Genomic DNA, 23,837 nt, shown 5'->3' with positions numbered 1-23,837 from the left:
TACACAAACACAGTCGTCTTCGAAGCCTATAAAACGGACACGAAACGCTACCTTCCTTGCCAAGTGTGCCGTGGGAATCTTTGTAAAAACATCGCTAGCCAGTCAAGTGACAGAGGCTAAAACGCACTCTACCAGATGCCTGTTTCTGCAGGCAATTCTCTAGTAACCATCCAAAACAGTTTACTGAGCTCTCAGTGACATGCATCTCCAAAGCGCTGACCCAGGGTACGCGCACTCTATAAGGCGTGTGCTCAAGATAGCAAGGCCAAGAACGGCGGGGAGACCTCCGCTGAGGGTGATAACTCACGCCCGCTGCTCACCAACCGAGTGTCCCTAGCAAAGGTCCAAGGGCAAGGACATGGATGCACCCCAGCCGCCTCAGCAGCCCGCCTAGCGCGGCGTGGGAAGCCGAAGAGCCACAGGCTGCCAGAAGCCCGGAGACTGAGGGCCACCCGACACTCACCGCCGCTTAGCCCCCACGGGAAACACTGATTCGAAAGTCACGGACATAGAGCCCGCAGCTCCGCCCAAATGAGGAGCCCGCCTCTCCGCGCATGCGCCACCCTGCGTGCACCGCCCCGCCTGGACTGGTCCACTATCCGAGGCTAAGGGGGACAAAGGGCTAGTTTACCGTGGCCCAGAGGGGATAGCAAACAACGAAGATTACAAGAAAGAATTTTATGTAGAGTTTAAATTTATTTTCCTGTTCTTGTCCCTGATAAGAGCAATGATTGGAGGCTCGACGCGTTTCCCATTGGGCGCGCCCACAGACGCGACCCCCATAACCCTGGAGCAGTGCAGAGGCCTTGCCCGGTGGGCGGGGCCTGAGCAGCGATTGGCGGCTTCGAAAGCGCCTCGGCGGGAGCAGCTGCAGACGTGGCGAGCGTTGTGGAGCAGCGGTAAGGAAGGCTTCAGCTGTATAGATTGGGACCCGCAGAATGGTGGGAGTATTAAGAGAACCAGCCCCCAGTCCTCTACGGGGGTCTTGTCACGGCGCGGTACCGTCACGGTATCTTGGTCTAGAGGTGAGACTCAGTGAGCATTGAGTCCGGAACAAGAGTGCAGTGATGCTCGTCCGTGGCGTCATATCCGCCCGGAGTGGGGCGGGACTTAATGTGCCTTCTGAAGTCTGGACTACAACAGCTTGGATAGGTCCTGTGAAGGGTGGCTCTACTTTGAGCCCTAGATTCCGGCTGCGCATTTAGTCTTGCCAGGCGTCTTTATTGTCAGTGCATCCTGTTGCTTTACTCGTTGTGCCCCCTCGCTTCTACGAGATTGTTTTCACGAGGCATCTTTTCTGTCACATGTTCATTCAAGAACTGTGTCTTAGCACCCACTGTGGTGAAGCGCTAGAAAATAGAAATTGAAATAGTTACAGGCGAAATGTTCATTCAAGGGCTTGCTAATTTTACTGATACTGTACGCCCTCTCTGTCATTTCTTCTAGGAATGACATTCTGCAAGCCACTCAGAATTAAGAATCTTCAGAAGTCCCAGGGAATGTTGTATCTCATCTTTAGGCACCCCACTCCGAGGCCTCTGGCCTCGCTTGGTTTAGCAGGGTCAAGGCTGGTTAGTACTGCGATGGCAGTAATCAATGCCTGCTATGCATATACCCTCCCCGTTTACCATATGTTCTTCAAGGATGAAGTGTTTGTTTGATAGCTGGCCAACTGTTAAACCCAAATCCTTCTCACATGCACACTGCTTAGGGACAGTATCCAGTCCTTTGTCTGTCAGGTATTTACAAGTGCTTATGAAATGGTTCTTGACTGGACTCCCTGGATGACTTGATTGACAGTCTCTGAAATTAAGAGTCAGAGCCTGGGCCCTGACAACCCTAGCAAGCTAGGCTCAGTCACCATACTATCCTCACTAGACCAATTAAAAGGATAAGTCATAGTGAAAAGTATAGAAAAGAGGTTTATTCAGAGTGACCACACAGGGAAGAACAAAGAGGTGACCCACCACCAGGAAGTTCATGTTTGATGCTCATACCTGAGACAGAAGTTTAAATAGACAACAGAAGGCATTCACAACTAAGCAGTCCTGGTCACGGTGTGGTCCTGCCCATCTCTGAGCCATCATCCTGGTTTCAGTCTCTCTCAAAGGAGGTACTGACAAGTTGGCAAAAAACTTCCTCTGACCGACACCAGGTGTCAGCCTTTCCTTCTGCCAAGTTGCATCTTCTTGGTGTCTTTAGTCTCAAAAGGGAGGCACACAAGTGATTCTCCTTAGAATGACCTTACTCTTGCCAGGACAGTAATAGGGCTATAGATTTTAGAATCATAGTAATGATAAGACCAACATAGTCCCTGTCCTGAGCCTGTGTGTGTGCACACGGGTGCACGCGTACACACACACACACACACACACACACATACAGAGAGAGAGAGAGAGAGAGAAATTATTGTAGCTGTGGTAAAATAATAAAGCTGATGGCAGGTGGTTCTGTAAAGACAATAAGCACTGGAATATTGTAAAATAACTTTTTATTGGATGGGTGAAGTAAGTTTCCAGGAAGGAATCAAACTGAGAACTGAATTACAACAAGAACCTTCTAGTCAATGGTTGCTGCAAGTACAATGCTCCATCCCCACCTCAAGGGATCCTTAATCTTACAGGAACTAAGACACAGTGGAGCTGAAGAGGTGGGCCTGGAGAAGCAGCTAAAAGCCCTAAAATCCTTCCTCTAATACAGATGCACAAACAAAGAAGAAGAAGGAAATGGAGGGGTGGGGGTGGCAGCAAGAAGGAAACAAGGGCCAGGTAATAATGGTCTTATGGACCATGCTGAAGGTTTTGGTTTTGACTGTTAAGGAAGAATGGTCCTATAACTGAACAGTACAAGCAAATGGCAGTCCTTTTTCACAACCTTAATTCAGCTGGGTTTTTGTTGTTGTTGTTGTTGCTGTTGTTGTTTGTTTGTTTGTTTGAGACAGAGTTTCCCTGTGTAACAGCCCTGGCTGTCCTGAAACTCACTCTGTAGACCATGCTGGCCTTGAACTCACAGAGATCCACCTATCTCTGCCTCCTGAGTGCTAGGATTAAAGGTGTTGCCACTCCCTCCTGGCCGTGAATTGTCAACTATTTTTTCATCTAAAACCATGCTATAGTTTATAGTGCCTTTTTAAAATACAGTCAATGGAGTGGGGATGGAGTTGCTAGAATTCTTCCCAGACATGCATTAAGCCCTGGGTTCATCTCTCAAACCACATGAAACCTAACATGGTAGCCCACACCTGTAATACCAGTACCCAGGAGATGTAGGCAGGAAGATCAGAAGTTTATAGCTACCCTAGGATACATGAAACTCTGTCTCAAAAGATAAAAATAAGATATAGAGAGTATCTCCTTGCTGCTCTTTCAGACTGCCTGAGTGAGAGTTCCCAGCAGCCACATGAAGGGCTCACAACTGCCTATAACTCCAGCTCCAGGGCCCTTGACACCTTGTCTAGCACACCCATGGCATAACTATATAAATACATAATAATGTATGGTCAGTTGCATATCTTTTAGCCAGCAGTCAATGTCAGTAAGTTACATGCAGTATTTAAGAAGTTCTTATAATGTTAGATGTCAGTCACAGCCAGGCCTCCTGTGGAGAATAGTCCTCTATTTATTCTTAGTAATCCTGGAATTGTGGGGGACTCATGAGAATGGCAGGCCTGTTTTCATCTTAAACATGGATACCAAAGTCTTTGTGTCCCGTTCTAGAAAGACAAGCTGTTCAAGGAAATTAAAGTCTATACAGGCTTTGTTTATTCTTCACTTTGAAATTATGCTTGTTTGCTTGCTATAGTGGCACAGGTCTTTAATATCAGACTTGGGAGACAAGTGTATCTCATTAGTTTGAGGCCAGCCTGGTCTACATAGTGAGTTCCAGGACAGCTAGAGTTACATAGTGAGACCCTGGGGGTGGAAGGTGGGGTGCTTGCTTGCATTTTACCTCCTGTTCAGCATCCCAATTCAGGTAACAGTAGACTTAGCTGTACCATTTAAAGGCTCTGAAGAAAGTAATAAAGGCTTGGGATCTCCCTTCCCTGAACCACAGCTTTAATGCTCCTGATGGTCACCTGTTGTCGAGGGAGCTATCCCTGTTCAGGGCTCAGGACTGAGTAGGCAATGGAAGACTCTTTACCTGCAGACACAGCAGACAGTAAGATACAATTGGTACTGAAGCATGAAAACAAGACACTACAATTGTCCACACTTACTTCTAGTTTCACATTTCATAGGAAAGCTGCCATTGGGTAAAATATTCCATGAAAAATTCCAGAAATAAGTTTTTTGGATTTTTTTGTTTTTGTTTGGTTGGTTTTTTGTTTTTGTTTTTTGGTGTTTTTTTGTTTGTTTGTTTGTTTTGTTTTTTGTTTTGGGTTTGGTTTTTTATTTTTTGAGACAGGGTTTCTCTGTGTAGCTTTGGCTGGAACTTGCTTTGTAATGGCCCCAAACTCATAAAGAGCTACCAGCCTCTCCAGAATGCTGGGATTAAAGGCATGAACTGCCACCACCCAGCTCAGAAATAAGTTCCTAAGTAACTGGCATTGTATTAGCAGCATTGTAGTATGGCAGAGGGCTTTATTACAGGGCCATGTGTGAGGAGCAAGCTATATAGACAAAAGAATAGAGGAAACCAGAAAGCTAGTGAGGAAAGCCACCATACACACACAGACAATGCAGCACTAGATAGCCCTAGTATTTGTCCTTCTGAATGCTAAATTTATAGTCCTAGATCTACATGACTAGATTAACACACCCTGCCCACCCTGTGAGTGTGTGTGTGTGGTTATGTGAGTTCCTGGGTGTGCAAGTAAGTGTTTATGTATATTTTTGCTTGTGAATATATGTGGGTGTGAGTGTGTGTCTGTTTTAGAGATAGACATTCAGTATCTTCCACCTTATTTTCTGAGGCAGTCTCTCACTTAATCTTCAGCTCACCAATTCTGCTAAACTGACTGGCCAGCAAGCCTGCCTACTCAAGCCTTCTGCCCTCATCCCCACACCCCAGCATCAGATTTTTACAAGGGAACTGTAAGCAACTTATGCAGCAAACTCTTTACTGACTGAATCATCTCCCCAGCTAGCTTAAAAAATACAACAGTCTTGAGGAAACTAACCTGACTTCCTATGAGAGTGCATTAATCACGATGAGTGTTGTACCCGTCACCTACCTAATCACCTTCTACTAGGCTTCTTAAAGCATTAAATTGGTATTTAAAAAAAAACAAAACAAAACAAACAAAAAAAAAACCCTTTTGTACAGACCGTATTCAAATCATAACAGCACTTTATTTATTTATTTTTTAGTTCTAAAGCATCCTGGCTATAGTGACTCACACTTCTAATTACACCTCTTAGGAGGCTGAGGCAGGAAGATTGCTACCATTTTGAAGCCAGACTTGGCTATATAGTAGATTCCAGGCTTGCCTGAGCTACAGAGTAAGACTTTTTCCAGACGTACAGCTCAGTTGGTAGGGTATGGCCTGGCATCTGGGTTTTGGGATGTAGGTACAGCTCAGTTGGTAGGGTATGGCCTGGCACACAGGAAGCCCAGGCTTTAACCCACTGCTGACTAGAACCCAGCACAGTGACTCACTCACTCCATAATCCCACACTTGGGAAGTAGAGGCAAGAGGTCAAAAGTTGAAGGTCAGGCAGGAGAGGTACCTTAGCAGTTAAGAGCACTTGCTGTCTTCTGGAAGACCCAAATACAATTCCCAACACCCACATTGGTGGCTCATAACCAGCTATAACTTCAGTTCCAGGGATCTGACACCTCTAGACTCCTCAGACACCCACATTCATGTACAAAGACACATATTAAAAACAAAATAAATATCTATACCTTTTAGGGATTCAGGGTCATGCTCAGCCACATACTGAGTGTGAGCCAGCCTAAGGTACATGAGACCATGCACTAGTGCAGCTTAAAGAGTAAAGTCTGTGTTCTCAAACAATGCATACTGTTAGAAAGGGTAAACATCGGGTGTCTGACCTAACAAATCCTGAGTTAAATAAGATCCTGAACAATTCACACTCAACTTTCTGCACTGGGTTAATGCATTACTGTGCTCTTCTTGTTGTATCCAAGGGCCAAAGAAATGGATGAGAATGTTGCCGAGTTTCTCCGGAGGAGTATCTTGAAAATCCCCTTGTGTGAGATTAAGACCATCCTAAAAGCCTGGAACTTTTTGTCTGAAGACCAACTGCAGACCATAAACTGGCGGCAGAGAAAGGAATTTCTAGCCCAGGAAGTAATTCTGATGTGTGAGGTAAAGTTGTTCAAAATTATCAGCCGAGTAAATTAATGCAATAGAATAATAAAGTTAGACCAATATGTACACATGATTAATGGATTTTTTAAAAGCAAGGTACAAAAAAACAATTCTGGGAAGGATGGGCTAAAATAGTTGGATACTTATATGCCAAAACACCTTTGCTGGTCCAGGTGCTGTATCTGTTCAGTTCCAGAACTGTGTAAGCCAGGGCAGGGATAGCTAGAGTTCAGGTAAAGCCTGGGCTACACAGTGAATTCAGGGTCAGCTGCATAAGAAGACTGTCTCAGGAAGAAGAAAGACTACTAGTGCAGTCCATCCCCCCTACTGTTTAAAAAAAAAAAAAAAAAAAAAACTCAAACGAGATCCAAGACCCAAATGTAATACTTAAACCATAAACTGTGTAGGAACAACAAAATCTTTGTATCTTTGGACTAGGCAAGGTTTCTTAGATCACCAAAAAGGTGGTTTATAAAAGAAAAAACAATTGATTAACTAGTTGAATTAATATTTTTTTTTCTTTGAAAAATTAAGAAAAGCCACAGACTGATGGAAACTATTTCCAAACCCTGATCTGTAAGGAGCCTGCAGCTCAAATGTGTTAGAAAGTCGAAAGAGTCGGTAATAAGAGAAAAGATCATAGATGGCTCCGTGAATAAGAACACCAGCTGCTTTTCCAGAACACCTGATTCCATTCCCAGCACCAACGCAGCAGCTCATAACCATCTATAACTCCACTTCCAGGAGATCTTACACCCTCTTCTAGCCTCCAGGGCATCAGGCACACTCATGGTGCACAGACATACATGCAGGCAAAACACATACCCACGTTAAAAATATTTTTTTAACAGGTAAAAGGTTTGGTTAGACACTTTCCCATAGAAAACATACAGGTGGAAAATTCACATATGAAGAAGTAGTGTTCAGAATCACTAGTCATCACGTAAATGAAAATAAAAGCCACAAAATATGGTCATTAGGATGGCTAGGATTGGGAAGACTAATCATACCTATTTGGAATAGATGGTTTTTGGTTTTTTTTTTGGGGGGGGGTTGTTTGTTTTTTTTCTGGTGCTAGACTTTGGACCTAGGGCCTGGTGCATGCTGAGCAAAGGTATCTGCTGAGTTGTTTATACCTCAAGCCCAGCATATATTTTGTGTTTTGTGTTTGGAATTGAAGCCAGGGTCTCATTTTCCAGCACTTGACAGTTTGTCTAAAAATTTGCCACCATAGATTTAGCCTATGGTGGGCATTCGCTCAAGAGAAACGAAAACAGATGCATATCTGCAGAAAGACACTAATATTAGTATAGTGTTCATCATAGCTAAAACCTAGGAACAACTCAAGTCCATCCACCGGTAAGCAACAAACTGTGTCATATTCACAAAACAGAAAATTACTAGCAGTAAAAAAGAATTGAACTATAGATGCAAAAATGTGGCTCAGTGTCAAAATAATTATGCTGGGTAAAGGAAGCCAGATCAAAAAAGAATCCAACCTTATGTTAGCATTCATATAAAACTAGAAACTATAAATGTTGTGACAGAAGGAGGATCTGTAGTTGCCTGAGCACCAAGGACTGAGTGGAAAAGAAGTGGGAACAGAAAAGGATATGAGAGAGAGAGAGGCACAAGGAAATTGTGCATGGAGATTGCTGGGCGTGTTTGCCACATTGACATACCTGGTTTCATGAGTATATTTATGACCACATCTGAAATTTTTAAATATATTGTCTTACTTGTGGCTGTGATAAAATGCCCCAACAAAAGCAATGTCAGCAAGAAAGGGTTTGTTTTGGCTCACATTCCTGGAGATTCAGTCCATCAGCTCACTGGCTGGTCAGGTTGCATGGACACTCATTAAACAGGAAGTATAGGAAGTATGGCCAGCCCCCAAGAGCCAAATCATACAATTCCTGTGATCTTCCTCCAGTGAGGCTCCACCCTCCACCAAACAGCACCACCTACTGGTGGGGAACTGCTCACCATGTAGGACATGCAAACCACAGTATGTGTGCAGTTTAATGTATGCTCAAGAGTAGTGGGTTTTTTGTTTTGTTTTGTTTTTTAAGACAGAGTCTCACTCTGTAGTCGTGTCTGTCCTCAAGCTCATTTGCAATCCTTCTGCCTTTGCTTCCCAAGTACTAGGATTACAGTTGTGAACCGTCATACCTGGCTTTTTAATGTTTTAAAAATCTAAGTTAAGTGATAATGTGAGATGAGTTTCAGGAGAATATGGACTGAGGCAAGAAGTGGAGATGTAACTGTTGGCTAACAGGAGAGTGTAGTTTGGAAATGGATTGTCAAAACATTACTTCAGGCATACTAATAGAATGCTCTGACCAGCCCTAAAATAGGCTTGAGAGGACTAGCAGCAGACCTACTGCCTCATTTCCTAATCTGTTCACCCTCTCTTTCAGGGGAAGTGTGCAAGTCTTGATGACATGGCCCTTTTAGACATCGTGTGTAAGTTTTGGGGATTTGTCTTTATGCATTGGAGTTTTGTTTCATCATTAGGAATTTCCTGTGTTAATGCAGATTCTAGGGTCTAGAGAGATGGTTCAGCAGTTAAGAGCACTGGCTGCTCTTGCAGAGGACCTGAGTACAGTTCCCAGCAACCACATGATGACTCAGAACCACCAGGAATTCTAGTTCCAGGAATCTGATTCTCTCTTCTGGCCTCTGTGAGCTATTGCATGCACATGGTGCATACAAACAGCCAAAACACTTACACTCATAAAAATAAAATGAATCTTTAAAGACGCAGACTTTAGATTTGAGAAGCATGGCCCCTGCTATTTCCCTGGCAAGTCTAATGCCTCTTGCTGAGTTGTATCTCCTCTTTGACCCTCAGACTTTACCTAAATCTGTGGACATGAAATAGTCCATTCCTGCTTTCAGGACTGTGGGAACTCAGGACCTTTAGAGATAAGAACTGACTCATCATGAGCATATATCATTTGTTGGACTTTACTTTGTGCATATTTGAAAATGTGTCCCTGGGAAGCTGCTATATAATGCAGCTTCACATGCCTTGTTACGTCTTGGATTTTTCTCTTCTTCAGTATTCACATTTTAAAATTTAAGAACACAGATTGCTTTGGTTGGTTTCATGGCTCCATCATTGCTTCCCTGAATTGCTTCCCTGGGAGCAGTGGCTCACATCACTTGCCTTGGTGTTTCCTTTTGGCAGATCTGTATGATGATGATGATGATGATGATGATGATGATGATGATGATGATGATGATGGGGGTGATGGAGTAAGGTTGTGGTAGGGTCAAATGAAAGTGCAAGTCAAGCACTTGGAACAGGAGTGGTCTCTCTGGGTTGGGGGTTCTTTCTAGCATACCCCCACAACATACATACAAGTGCTACAGCACATGGGTAGTGGGTGGCCAAGTAGTCAGTTCTCTCCTACCTTGAAGGCTCCAGGGATCAAACTCAGGTTGCCAGGCTTGTCAGCGGGTACCTTTACCAGCTGAGCTGTCTTTCTGGACCAGAGCCTGGTTTTTATTAATTTGTTGTCATTATATTTTGCCCAGTTTTCTTTATGTTTCTGGGATGAAAACCATGATGAAAAGCAACTTGGGGAGGAAAGGGTCACATTATTTCAGGTTATAGTTTATAGCCCCTCATAAAGTGGAAAGTCAGGGCAGAAACTCAAACATGGCAGGAACCTGGAAGTAAGGACGGAAGCAAAGACCATGGAAGAATGCTACTTACTGGCTTGCTCCTCCTGGCTTACTCAGTTTGCTTTCTTATAGTACCAGAGGACACCTGCCTAGAGGTGGCACCACCCACAGTGGACTGGGCCTTCCCATATCAATCATCAGTTTAAAAAAATACACCAACCTAATGCAGGCATTTTCTAAATTAAGGTTCCCTCTTCTCACGTGTCCCTAGCTTTTATCAAGCTGACAGAAAACTAAATGGCACATACATTAACTGCCTGTATGACAGGAAGTGTATCTAAAAAAAAAAAAAAAAAAAAAAAAAAATCATCTCTATCAATTTTTTCCAGCTATGCTATGGCTGAATCCTCCTGTGATTTAGTTTGCCTCATTTTCTGTCATTAGATTCCAACTGAGCAGCTATTAGGTGGATCCAGGGCTGGAGAGACAGATCAGCAGAGAGTGCTTGTTACCAAGCATCCATATAGCAGTTCACAACTGTCTCTAACACCAGTTACAGAGGCTCCAACACCCTTTTCTTACCTCTACATTGTATAATTACATGCCTGTAGACATACACTCATATATACAAAATAAAAATAAATAATTCCTTAACAATAAAAAAAAAAAAAAAAGTAGACAGAATCAGCTGACCTGAACAAGAGGGAACTCATGGCCCCCAGTCTGATAGCTGGGAAACCAGCATAGGACCAACCCAGACCCCTGAACGTGGGTGTAGTTAGGAGGACCGGGCATCTATGGAGCCTTTAGTAATGGATCAGTATTTATCCCTAGTATACGAATGGACTTTGGTAGCCAATCCCACAAAGTGGGAAACTCTCTCTGCCTAGATACATGAGGGAGGGCCTGGGCCCTATCCCAAATGATATGATAGACTTTGAAGGTGAGGCCTTCCATGGGGAGCAGAAACGGGATAGGCTGGGGTTGGGTGGAGGAGTGATAGGGGAGGAGAGGGGGTGAGGGAACTGGGATTGATATGCAAAACAGCCTTATTTCAGACTTAAATTTAAAAAAGGAAAAAATTAAAAAAAAAAAAAAAAAGGTGGACCCATACAGCACTGGTGAGCAGAGCCCATAATTCACGATTTTGTGGATACTGAGGTCTAGCTGAGGATAGTGATAGTGATAGTGAGCGTGTGAAGGAGAATTAAGAGCTTATGAAAGCACAGAGCACATGATCTTTTTCAGTGGTCAACTTCCTTGAGGAGATAGATCATGTTCAACTTGAGAGCCAAAGAATGAGCTAGCCAGGCAGTAGAGAGAGAAGTTGAGGAGGAAACTGATGGGCTTGGGGCGGGAGAAGAGTGCCAGAGATGCAAGAGAAGATACAAGCTGGCCTCCAGTAGAAGGGAATGTTGAGATAATGCAGAGACTTGGAAGCCACTAGAATGGTGTCAGCCTCCATCCTAAGAATTATGTCAGCCCTTGACAGGTTATGAGCCAAAAGAATTAGGTACTTGTTTTTGAGAGATCATTCTGGTTACAGCACAAGAGAGACCAGAGGGGAAGAGAATGCAGACACCTGCAGGATCATCTGGAGAGGTATAAGCAAAAGAGGGTGGTAGTCAGAATAGAGGGAGGACAGAGGGTCAAGAAATGGGAGGAGCTTACACCTAGCCCAGGGAAAAGACAAGTGGATTGAGTTTGCAAGACTCTCTCATGTCTACACATGAGCTGGGAGCCCTCCCCACTACGAAGTGGAAGCTGTAGGTGCAGGTATATCATGATCATCTTTCACAGGTAGGGGTAGGCTAGCATGTGTCTGTTTTAGGTAAAGCTGTCCATTAGTATCTAAGTCTTGATGTTCACCTTTTAGGTGATGTGTAATGGAGCTTTTGACAAAAGTTCTAACTTTCTGTCATGCCAGTCTTATTCAGAGACAAATTAACAAGTCTAATCAATTTTAAACACAGAACCAGATGAAAAAGTGTAAGAAGAAAACCACTTTAGGGACTGGCATCACACTTGCCTTTTGACATCTGCTACAGATAAAACCAATCAATCAGTGATCTGCTGCCAGGCCCATTGCCATGAAGAAAAGTAGAGGCCTGTTACAGGGACATGCAGATCCAGGAAAGGAAAAGATGCTGAACCTAGGGAGAGATGCTGAAGTTGACAGTACCCTGAGAGCTGGGTCCATATCCCCTTCAGAGTTTAGAAAGCCTAATCTGAGGTGAAGACCCAGATGGAGTTCAGATGGAGGTCAGCACAGGAACATCCCTTGAGTCCAGGATGAAGGGAAAGAGTTGAGTTTGCTGACCCCCTAGTTCCCATTCCTCCTTCAGATACTCTTCACATCTCGTGAAGGGCATCTTCTGAGTCACACACTTACCCTTGCCTTTACTCCATATGCATGTATTGGGTGCTTTATACAGGCAGGGTTAGCCTGGGCGACAGCAGTGAACAAGTCCCTCATCTTCACAAGTGCCTTGGAGAGATCAGGGCCAGTTTGGGTGTAATCGGGGTAGGTCATTGAGTAGATGCTGCTGAGGAAAGAGCAGGCTTGAGAGGGGAATGAATTGTCTAAAGAACTGGAGAAGAGGTCTTGGGCCTCAAGACCTGCCTGCCATAACACCGTTGTCAGAGTCATTCCATCTTGTAGGTGCATGCTGTGTTTTGTGTAACAGATGTATGTAAAAATGACAAATGAGAGATAAAGAGATGGCTCAGCTATTAAAACTTGGTATTCTTCCTGGAGATCCAGGTTTTATTCCCAGCACCCATATGGCACCTGCCAGCCATCTGTAACTCCAATCCAAGGGCGCCTACACCCTCTTCTAGCTTCCATGGGCACCAGCCACTCTTATGGTGTATAGATATAAATTCAGGAAAAACTTCCATATACAGAAATTACCTCTGCCTGTTTAAAAAACTAAATTAAAATAGCAAAAGACCTGGCAAAAAATGATAAACATCAAAACTGAACTATTATCTATATTGAATTGAGTAATTGGAATTTGTCTGCAATAAATTTACTCCATTTAAATTTTATGGTTTGGGTATTTTAAATTTCATTTTAATTTCAAAGCTCTGTCACCTTGTTCATGGGTTACTATTATTTTATAGTATTATAAGTATGTATTTGTGAGAGGATGGGAAAGAAGACCACAAAAACACATTTTGTTCAAATTGTCAGTGTCATCTTACACATTTGTGCTGGTTTAAAAAAAATGAATGTATATTTGTTAGCACATACTTCAAAGTCCTAATATACACCACTAAGCTGTAAGTCCTTCTCTCGCAGATACTCAAGTTTATCAGCACCAGAAGCTTTGGAATGTCTTTCAGATGAGTAAAGAACCAGGTAATGTTTTCCACATTAAATTGAACATCTGAATTTTGTATTGTGGCAATTTAAAAATGAGCAAATGTGGTCTTTTTGTGTGTGGGAGGTGGGGGGGGACGGTTTGTTTCTGAGTCATTGTATCCCTGTGTAGCAGAGGCTAGCCTTGAACTCACTATGTAACCTAGCCTGGCCTTGAATTCACTGTGTAGACAAAGCTGGTCTTGAACTTAGATGGTTTTCCTGCCTTTGCCTCCAAAATAGTGGTTCTCAACCTGTGAGTCAAGACCATTTGGTGGGGTCAAATGACCCTTTCCCAAGGGTTGTTTAAGACCATTGGGAAACACCGATATTTACATTATGATTTATAACTGCAGCAAAGAAACAGTTATGAAGTAGCAATAAAATAATTTTATGGCTGGGGCCACCACAGCATGAAGAACTGTGCTAAAGGGCCTTAGCATCGGGAAGGATGAGAACCACTGATCTAGGGTGATGGGGTGACACGGATGTGCCTAGCAGTCTGCTCTCTCAGGCTTCTTTTGAAAGATATGACTGTTGCTCGTTATATTCCCTAGCACCAAGGGGCATGTGTGGTGTGGCTATTACTGCTCTGGGATACACAGTCAAAGACATTGTAGCTCCCTTAACCTCTTTTGATATCTCTTTGCACTTTGACAGGTGAAGATGTTGACCTTTTTGACATGAAACGGTTCCAAAGTTCCTTTAAGAAAATTCTTCAGAGAGCATTAAAAAATGTAAGAAAACGGTCCTCTTGGCTTTCTACAAAATTCAATTTAGTGATACCTAGGGAGGGAGAGAGGATAATATGCCATTACCTTAACAGACTGAAAAAATATAAAAACTTGCATCTCTCACCTGCCCATCCCACACAGTACTTTTTAGGAGTAGTGGTGTCCACTGGAACTCTGCCCTGGCAGAAGCGTCCTCTGCTGACAATGTCCAGTTGCCACGTGAGGGCTTGATAGGTGGCTGATGTCACTGAGCAAATGAATCTTTAAACTTACTTAATGAATTCCCATTAGATGGTCCACATGTGACTAGTGGCTCTGCTATTGGTCAGCTGTCACTTTTGCTTTTGCAATGGGAAGTAAAGAGATCCAGAGTAAGACCCTCAGCTGTTCAACCAGTAGGGGCCACTGAGCCCCAGAGGAGAGCAAGCTCTACTGCTTACCATTCTGCAAACCCACAGCCCAGACAGGGAAAGTCCTTCCTCATTGTACCAGGGGTCAGGACAAGCAGCTGAGTGCAGAGTTGCTCTGAGCCAGCAGACAGTATAACCACCTGCTTTTCCTGGAGTAAGATCCCAGAGGGAGGAAACAGCAAGCCAACTGGCCCTCTCTTTAGGTTCTCCTTTCTTGGGTCAGGGCCCAAAGGGAAGGTGGACTGGAGCTAGCTGATGACCTAGCAGTGGCTATTAAATTCCAGAGCAAGTGCAGTCATAGCTGCAGGTTTAGAAAGACTGATGGCTGTTTGTGACATGGATACCACACAGAACCTCATGTGCTGCCACATCCCCAAGTGGCTCTAGCAGCTGAGTGGTGCGGAAGAATATCGGGATCAGTTGACACATAGAAATCCTGCTGTCAGCTTCGGTGCGAAGCAAGTGTGCTAGCTAGCAATACTAGAAAGGCTTCATAGAAAAAAACACTGCTCCCTTTTTTTTTTTTTTTTTTTGGTTGGGTTTATTTTATTGTATTTTATTGTGTTATATTTGAGATAGACTCTACTACGTAGCCCTAGCTGGCTAGAACTCACAAAGACCTGCCTGTCTCTGTCTCCCAAGACTGGGGAAAAAGCTGTATCCAGCCAGATAGATCATTTTATTTTATTACTCTATGTGTGTTAATGTTTACATGTATATCTGTGCACTGAGTGCCTGTCTGTCTGGTGTCTGCAGAAGTCAGAAGAGGGCACCAGATCCCCTAGAACTGTAGTTATGGATAGTTGTGAGCCACCCCATTGGTGGTGCTAGGAACCAAATCATGGTCTTCCTCAAAAGCAGCAAGTGCTCTTAACCTGTGAGCTGTCTCTCTGGCCCAATTCTAAGTTGTTTTAAGGGATTTTTTTTCCTTAAAAAAAAAAAAAAAAACTTTGTAAGCTGGAAATATATCTTTCCACCCCCCACCCCCTTTGGTTTTGTTTTGTTTTGTTTTTTTTTTTTTGTTGTTTTGTTTTGTTTTCAAGACAGGGTTTCTCTGTGTAGCTTTGGAGACAGAGATCCACCTGCCCCTGCCTCCCAAGTGCTAGGATTAAAGGCATGTGCCACCACCACCCAACTATATCTTTATAAAATAATCATAAAATGTTATTCCAAAGAGTCCAAAAACCATGTCATAAAAGTCAAAAGAGCCAATGTGATTGATGGGTCAGCCAGTAGTTACTTGCTGCCTAGCCTGATGGACCGAGTTGGCTCCCGGGGACACATGTGTCAGAAGGAGAGAACTGGCTCCTGCAGATTGTCCTCTGACCTCCATATGTGTTCTGTGTGTGGCAAGTGTGTGCCCTCACATATACTTACAAATAAATATAACTTAAGTAGAAAACAAAACTGTCAGGTATCCACGCGCATGAAAAACTACAGTAACATTGCTTGTGTCTCAGGTACCATGATGATATAACCAGGACGCTTACATCTTTTCTTTACAAGGTTACGGTCAGCTTCAAAGTCGACGGGAACAATGCCGTGTGGATTAGGGTTGCCTGGGGAACACAGTATTCACAGCCAAACCAGTACAAACCCACTTTTGTGGTGTATTATCCCCAGACTCCATATGCCTTCATTTCCACCTGCCATCTGAAGAGCACTGTACCCCTTCTCCATCAGGTAGGAAACAGATTACAGCAGCCACAAAGGTCCACATAGGTATAAATGCCAATAATATTTAGTGTAAAGAAACCTAGTTCCTGCTCTTCTAAGGTAAGGATCAAAGAGCTTTCTTCTTCTCCTCCTTCTCCTTCTTCTTCGTCTTCTTCTGTTTGTTTTTTGTTTTGTTTTTGGAGACAGGGTTTCTCTGTAGCTTTGTAGACCAGGCTGGCCTTGAACTAACAGAGATCTGCCTACCTCTGCCTCCCTGAGTGCTGGGATTAAAGATATGCACCACCATCACCCAGCAGAGAGCTTTCTTACCTGCAGTGGAATGTAACAAAAGTATTAACTTAACTTGGTCTAGTCTTTTTTTGTTGTTGTTGTTAAATATAAAAATAATGCATGCTTAATATAAAAACAAATGGAACCAGTTCAAAAGGTAAAAGATGAGTCATCAAAGCTCTGCCCTTCTTTCTACTCCCTATTGTCATCTTGCTGTCTCCTTCTAAGGCTGTTTGGTCAGTATCACCAATAATGCTTTTTGTATTTCTATATTCTGCTTACTAGCAATTTGCCATTGTGACCACTTTCCATACATAGTGTATGCAAAAATATTACCTGTGTCAGAGGTAGCCCCTCTCCTTTTTAATGGGTCTGCCTTTGTGTCTTAGTCAGTGTTGTATTGTTGTGGAGAGACACTATGATCAAGACAATTCTTATAAAAGGAAGTATTTCATTGGGGGCTGGCTTACAGTTTCAGAGATAAAATGCATTATCACCATGCTGGGAGTATGGCTGCACACAAGGCACTGGAGTAGTAGCTGAGAGGGAGCAACATCCTGATCTACAGGCAAAGGGGCTGAGGGGGAAAACTGGGACATGGGCTTTTAAAACCGCACACTCATCCCCAGTGACACGCTTGCTACACCTACTGCAACCAGGCCACACTTTCTAATCCTTTCACACATTTCTTTCCCTGGACAAAGCATTCAAATATATGAGCCTGTGGAAACCCTTCATATTCAAACCACACTTTGGTATCACAGGTGTCCTGGCTTCTTTCCATAAGACAATTCCTCCCAAATTTGGCCTAGTCATTACTACTCCCCCTGTTAGCATCTTCTGTCCTTCCAGAACTCAAGCTTGAGCTGGGTGCCATGAGCAGCTCTCTGGTTGGCTGCCTGGTTCCCACACACCTATCTGCTAAAGCACCTCACAGTCCATTGTCAGTAGCAGGCCCCAGGATCCCAAAAGTGAGTAACAGGTCATAGGATTAAATTTCTTAAACTTCTTTTCTTCTTGGGGTTGTTGTCGTTTTCAGCTGGGGCTCCCCCCCACCAACCCTCACCACCCACCCCCAGCCTCCTCAGGGCTGGGATCCTGAGCTTCCACACAGTGTTCTTTTCATTCTTAGTTGTAATGCCTGCATTTAACTTAGCAAGGTGTGCAGACCCAGCTGCAGTCCTAACAGTCTTGCTCCTTTCCCTCCAAGGCCCTGAAAATTGCTAGCAAACACCATCAGATCGTGCAAATGGATCTGAGAAGCCGGCACCTGGACTCGCTCAAGGCTATTGTTTTTAAAGAGTATGACCAGGTGAGCCAGTGAGCAACTCTTTACAGTTGAGTTTTCCTTTACTCTTGTGCACACTGAACAGGTGGAGGGCCACTCCCAGCCTGTCCCTGGAGGTAAGTAGATGAGGCTTTCAGTCACTTCACTTTGTTCATGTTTGCTTGTTTTATTCTTTCACAATTTCATACTTATATAATGTACTTGGATCATATTGTTCCCATCATCCTCCTATCCGCTTCCCTGTCACACCAAACCCCTTCTTCCCAACAAGTCCCCTTCCTACTGTCATGGGGCTGGTGTTGATTCTTTTAAGCCTTCTGCATTTAATTAGGGCTGCTGGCATGAATATGGATATGGGGTTATTTCCTAGCAAGAGCACTATGAATTGGCTACACTGAGCAATTCAACTTCTTTCCCCTAACCATTAACCGCCTAGAGCTCCTCAGAAAGGGGTGGGGCCTCATGAGCCCTCCTCCATCCAGGATAAAATGATGGAATGTTTGGATGTGGTATTTCATCGGGTCCTAAAACAACCATGCTGCACAGCTTGCTGTCCTAAGACCTAGGCTCAGCATATACAATATAAGACCTCTTTTTCAAAAAATAAGATTTTCCAGGCACTAGTAGTATACATATTTAATTCTAGCACTTGGGAGGCAGAGGCAAGCGGATCTCTGAGTTCAAGGCTAGCCTAGTCTAACAAGCAAATTCCAGGACAGCCACAGCTACACAAAGAAACCTCATCTCAAAAAAACAAAGATAACGATTTAACACATTTTACATCTTAGAACCCAATTAATATCTATATAGCATAACATGTTCACCTTTTCTTTCTCCTCCTAGACCTTTGAAAGTCACAACTCTGCAGTGCCTCTACAAGAAGGAAGCCTTGGACTAGACATGAATTGTATGTGTGCGTTAAGACAGTTGAGGTTGGGAAGGGCATCTTTGCCTTTCAGATGGCTGCTATACAATAAAGCAGTTGTGCTTAGGATCTCATTGCAGAGCTAGTTCATACTTCAGAAAAATCAAGAAATGAGCCTTTGGAGGCAGAAAGTCAAGCTAGCACAGGTGTTCTACAGAGTTCACAAGAATGACAGTCACTGAGAGTGCCTTTCATGCCCACTGGATACCAGAATATTTGCATGAGATGTCACTTCAGTGTTCACAGCTGTTCTGTGAAGTGGCACTACTGGGAAACTGAGTTTCAAGAAAGCTTGAATGGAGTCACCGAGCTAGGTCTGTCCAAGGTGGAGCCCATGCTCTTAGTGAGCTGGGTACGCTGGTTCTAGAATAATATGGTGGTTGCATTGCTATTCACTCACAGAGAACCTGAGTGTCTCCCTAGAAACTGAAGGTAAAAGTGGAAGAAAAGAGAACCCATATTAGGAACAAAGCACAGACTCCAGAGGCATAAGGCCTGCTGTGGGTCCCATGTTAACCAAAGAAACTTGATACAGAATTACTCATAGTAACTATAGAAAGTGTATTAGAACTTAGACAGTGTACTGGCACCATAGGTATTTCTTACTCCCTTTTGTTAGCCTGTGCTTTCCAACTCTTCTGGGTAATAACTTTTATAATGATGAAAAGAAGGGATAGGAAATATCTGAGCTACACAAATCATCTCAATCCAAACTCTCATTCACAGTGGATTCAAACATCATTCATGAAAACATGGAAGAAAAAGAAAGAATCCAAAGAATCACTCAAAAGACATTTGGAGCCTATCCACAGCCACAGCTGGAATTTGCACAGTATAAGGTAGGATGGTGCAGTGAACATCACATGTAAGTTAGTGTTTTGGTTTGTTTTTTTTTTTTTTTTTTTTTTTGTTTTTTTTTTTTTGGGGTACAGAAACCTTAACTGGAAAACATGTCCAAAAACTATTCCTTTTTCATTTATTACTTCAGCTTTATGTAACAAATTTGTAAGTTACATATCTTTTTATTGTATTTGTAAGTTCTCTTTTTAGCAAAGGAGACACCCTGAATTTTGAATTTGCTTTTGCATTTTGTCTTTGTAGTAATTTGGTTGTATATTGCTAGTTGGGGGGATGGAGGAGGACTGTACCATACTAGCCTATGCACACCTAGAACAGTATTTGGCATATAGTAAATGCTCATAAGTACTTGCATGAAAGAGCTGGGTATGGTGGCACACACCTGTAGTCCCAGCACTTAGGAAGTTGAGACAAGAAGATCTCAAGTCCAAGATACTTAGCAAGTTGGTGGCAAACCTGCCCTGGCTGACTTAGAAGCACAAAAACAAGAAAGCATATACACTGCTTAGCTCCACCGGCACCAAATGAAATGTCAGTAGTACAAATGTACTGCAAATTAAACTTGTTACAAAGTGGTGTTGCTGCCCACCACATGCCTGAGGAGTACAGGAGTTCAAGGCCATGGCCACCATTAGAAGAACTCAATTTATGTCATAGTCACCCTCACATCTGCCATTAGGCTCATTTAGGCCCAAAGGCTGTTTGGTTGATTTGTTCTTAAAGGAAGATGTTGGTGTTTTTCATGTTGTTTTTGGAGATTTTATGTTTGTTAATGTGTGTGTACACACAGCTTTGTTCACTTGTACTCACAGTTATGGATGCCAAAGATCTGTGTCGGATATCTTTTGACCTTATTCTTTGAGACAGGATCTGTCACCTTGCCTAGAGCTCCTTTTTTGCTGGACTGGGTGCAGGGAGCCCCAGCTTCTTCCTGCCTCTTCCTTTCTCCCAAGTGCTGGGGTTATACATACATGCCACCACACCTGGCTTTTACATGGGTGCTAGGGACCCAGACTCTGGTCCTAATGCCCAAGCAACAAGCACTTTACCCACTGAGCCATCTTTCCAGCCTGCTTATTTGTTTTTCAGACAAGGTCTTGTAGCCGAGGCCAGCCTCAAATTCACTTTGTGGACAAGGCTTGCCTAAACTTCTGAACCTCCCACTTCCTCCCTGTCATACTTATTTGTGTTGTATTGACTGAATGCCTTTAAAGAGATCCTAAAGTAGGACAGTAGCTCTCAGGGTGTGGTCTCTGAACTGGTAGAACCAGTCATGTGAGAATGGGGGGGTGGAGCATAGATCCTGAGTCAGGGTGGGGTGTGTCCATTCACCTCCATCTGCTGTCTGCCTGCACTGGGCTCCACACAAGCTGGAGAGCCACTGGTTCAGGAGATAGTTTGCCTGTGTACCATCTTAGAATTGTTGTGTTCTGATAGTCTAGGTGTGCACTCACTCACTCACACCTGATTTTCTCCAGCCTCAGGAAATGGCCAGAATATGATACTGCATGCCACTTGTGCACATTAACTAGCCGATGGCTACATTTGCCATGTCCTCTTTCTCTTCTAAGTATAATTTGAACTCATTGCAGACATCAAGTATCACTTAGATACTTCAGCATAGTGCCTCAAAGTTTTAAAAATCACTCGCATTTTTTGTTTTTAAAACGTGAGCATATAGGAGACACAGACAGAAGAATCACTCCAAGTTCAAGCGGCTGGTCTACCCAGGGTCCCAGGGCAGCCAGGCCACAGTGAGGCACTGCTTCCAAACAGAAAAGGAAAACCTAGGGTCGTGTACTATGCTTAGGTATCTGATGATGTTAAAGAATTGTTTGTGTTTTAAGGTGATAGCTCAGAAGTAGAGTGCTATCCTAGTCACTGTTCTGTTGCTGTGAGGAAAACCATGACCAAGGAAACTTGTAGAAAGACATTTAATTGGAGGCTTGCTTATAGTTTCAGAAGTTTAACCCATTATCCTCATAGTGGTGAATATAGCAGCACGTAGGCAGGTACTGAAGCAGTAGCTGGGAGCTACAACTTTATCCACAAGCAAAGAGAAAGACTTTTGAAACCCCCAAGCCCACCCCTGGTGACACACTTCCTTCAACAAGACCATACTTCTTAATCCTTCTAATCCTTTCAAATAGTACCACTCCTTGGTGAGCAGTGGTGGCACAGGCCTTTAATTCCAGCACTTGGGAGGCAGAGGCAGGTGGATCTCTCCTAGTTTGAGGCCTCCTCTGGTCTACCCAGCTAGTCCCAGGACAGGCTTCAAAGCTACACAGAGAAACCTTGTCTTGGAAAAAGAAAAAAAGCATCACTCCCTAATGACTAAGTTTTCAATATATGAGCCTTTGTGGGCCATTCTTATTCAGAACATCACCAGTGTTTGCATACATTACACCCAACACCTGAAAAATTAAAAATAAGCATTCCAAAACATTGGCTGTAATTTGCACATTCGGAGGCTGATGTTAGAGAGCAGGTTCAAGACCTAGTCTACATAGCAATGATGTGTGACGGTAACATAGAGATTCCTTTTGGGCCTCTTTTAGATACATACTGAAATATTTACAGGTCAGATACTACGTTGTTTTAGATTTGCTCCAGTCTGGGGGGGGGGGTGAGGGGGAGCACTAACATGAATCCAGAGTTGTTGATAACTGGTTCAGCTGGAATGTGCTACTTCTGTGTGATAGGGTTGGCTTGGGAAGGGTCCTTGGGGTCAGTTGGCTGTTGAGATGATGTCTGGTCTCAAACTTGGAATCCTTGACTTGGCTCCCTGGAGCTAGGATTGATTATAAGCATGTGCTACTACACATCCAGCTTCTAGATATGTTGAGTCTTCTGTAATAGAATTTAAAGTTTTTTTTTTTTTTCTATGTGTGTGTTTTTGCCTGAATGTGTATAATGTACCAGATGTGTGCCCAATGCCTGCGGAGGCTAGAGGCAGTGTAGAATCCTCTGGAACTGGAGTTATGGACAGATGGTTGTAAGCTGCTATGTGGGTAATAGGAACCTAACCCAGGTCCTCTTAACCACTGAGCCATCTCTCCAGCCCTGAGATTTACAGCTTTTTTGTTGACTGCAAAATGTATTGGGCACATGAGGGCAGCACAGACTCTTGTCTCCTACAGGTCAGGAACTATCCTGGGATAGTGCTGACACTCAGCCTCACCTGTAGATCAGTACCCTGCTGAGGACTCTGCTAGTACTCCCTGTGTTGGATGCCTTTCCTATACCAAATGCTTTCTCTCTTTGCAGTTAGCAAGTTAAATGGGCTCTGCTTGTATTAACCCTTGTATTTCTCGAAGGCAGGGATTAATGGAATACATAAATTGTTCATTATCTCTCACCATCCTAGCCGATTCCAGGTCTTAACCATAATTTATAAGCATTTTTGTTTGACAGCTGGAGACCAAATTCAAGAGTGACATAAGTGGGGGCATCTTGGCTGACAGGAAAGAACCTCTACGGTGCCTTGTAAAATTCTCAAGCCCACACCTTTTAGAAGCTTTGAAATCCTTAGCACCAGCCGGTGAGTGGTCAGCGAGTCTTACTTGCCAGACAGCTGCTTTTGATTCTCAGTAGATGACTAGCTTGTGACCTCTGGGCGTTCCTGCCTCTGCAGTCTCCTTCTGCGCTTAGTAGAAGGCGACCATAATTTGCTTCTGGTCATAACCAGTTTTAAACTGATGGTTCCCATGTTCATTCTGATGTGTTTTTTTCTTTTTCATTCTCCAGGTATAGCAGATGCACCACTTTCTCCACTGCTCACCTGCATACCAAGCAAGAAAATGAATTATTTTAAAATTAGAGATAAATGAGATAGATGTGGCTTTGCTTATATTGTATGTGCAGTTCCAGTTGTGGCTGGCTGGCTTCTGTGTATACTCTTATATTTCAGAAATCAGTCCTTGGCATTGGAAATTCAATGCTGTTAATGTAAGTATTAGGACTAAATATGTCCTCCCTATATGCTCTAGCTCCTCTCTCCTACTAAGTACAGCAGCTGTGAGTACTTGGGAAGTAACATCACACGCACACTCAAGTGCACACACACATACACACACACACTTACACATGAGAGGCTTCCAGTTGACCTTAACACTGGGATGCTCAGAAGCCAAGCGTATGACACAGTGGCTGATCTTGCTAGCATCACACCAAGTATCCTTTATCCCACTCCTTCTGGTCCTAGGAGGTCTAGTCTCAGGTGCGGTTTTCTGTGAAATTTCTGAAACTATGCAACCCAAAACTTATACAAGAGTCAGAGGGGAGAGCTGGGTGTATTAAGTTACCACACCTGGGCTGCATATCTGGTGGCTTGTTTCTATAAAATAGCTGTTCTATTGTACATATGTGAAATATTCAAATGAACTTCACTGTTATATTGAT

The 23,837-nt window shown here is 43.4% G+C and overlaps 2 protein-coding genes across 2 annotated transcripts in view; one reads left to right on the top strand and one right to left on the bottom strand.

Moving 5' to 3' along the window:
* The window catches only part of Cmc2 (C-X9-C motif containing 2), a 31,765-nt gene extending 31,273 nt beyond the window's left edge, over positions 1 to 492 (bottom strand). Inside the window, exon 1 of the mRNA XM_051201549.1 lies at positions 464 to 492. The gene's annotated coding sequence lies outside the window, so the exon portion shown is untranslated. The remainder of the gene's footprint in view (positions 1 to 463) is intronic.
* Positions 493 to 6,098: 5,606 nt separating this feature from the next.
* Positions 6,099 to 23,340, top strand: Cenpn (centromere protein N). Its single transcript, XM_051201542.1, has 10 exons — positions 6,099 to 6,274; positions 8,698 to 8,743; positions 13,215 to 13,274; positions 13,935 to 14,011; positions 15,925 to 16,101; positions 17,576 to 17,677; positions 18,497 to 18,560; positions 19,305 to 19,417; positions 22,851 to 22,977; positions 23,184 to 23,340. Exons 1-10 carry the CDS (start codon positions 6,104 to 6,106, stop codon positions 23,264 to 23,266), a joined length of 1,020 nt encoding a protein of 339 aa, XP_051057499.1. The 5' UTR covers positions 6,099 to 6,103; the 3' UTR covers positions 23,267 to 23,340.
* Positions 23,341 to 23,837: the final 497 nt, after the last annotated feature.

The sequence above is a fragment of the Phodopus roborovskii genome, unplaced genomic scaffold (genome assembly GCF_943737965.1).
Source record: "Phodopus roborovskii unplaced genomic scaffold, PHOROB, whole genome shotgun sequence".
NCBI lineage: Eukaryota > Metazoa > Chordata > Mammalia > Rodentia > Cricetidae > Phodopus > Phodopus roborovskii.
Note: the sequence above shows the minus strand (reverse complement) of the source record. Positions and strands in the feature narration are given on the sequence as shown.

What these genes read in the sequence shown, in the direction of transcription:
- Cenpn (XM_051201542.1), top strand. Translation starts at nt 6,104, where the DNA reads ATGGATGAGAATGTTGCCGAGTTTCTCCGGAGGAGTATCTTGAAAATC. An exon ending in TCAGATGAGTAAAGAACCAG is followed by an intron (nt 13,275 to 13,934) that starts GTAATGTTTTCC and finishes GCACTTTGACAG; the next exon opens with GTGAAGATGTTGACCTTTTT. An exon ending in TTTTTAAAGAGTATGACCAG is followed by an intron (nt 17,678 to 18,496) that starts GTGAGCCAGTGA and finishes TTCTCCTCCTAG; the next exon opens with ACCTTTGAAAGTCACAACTC.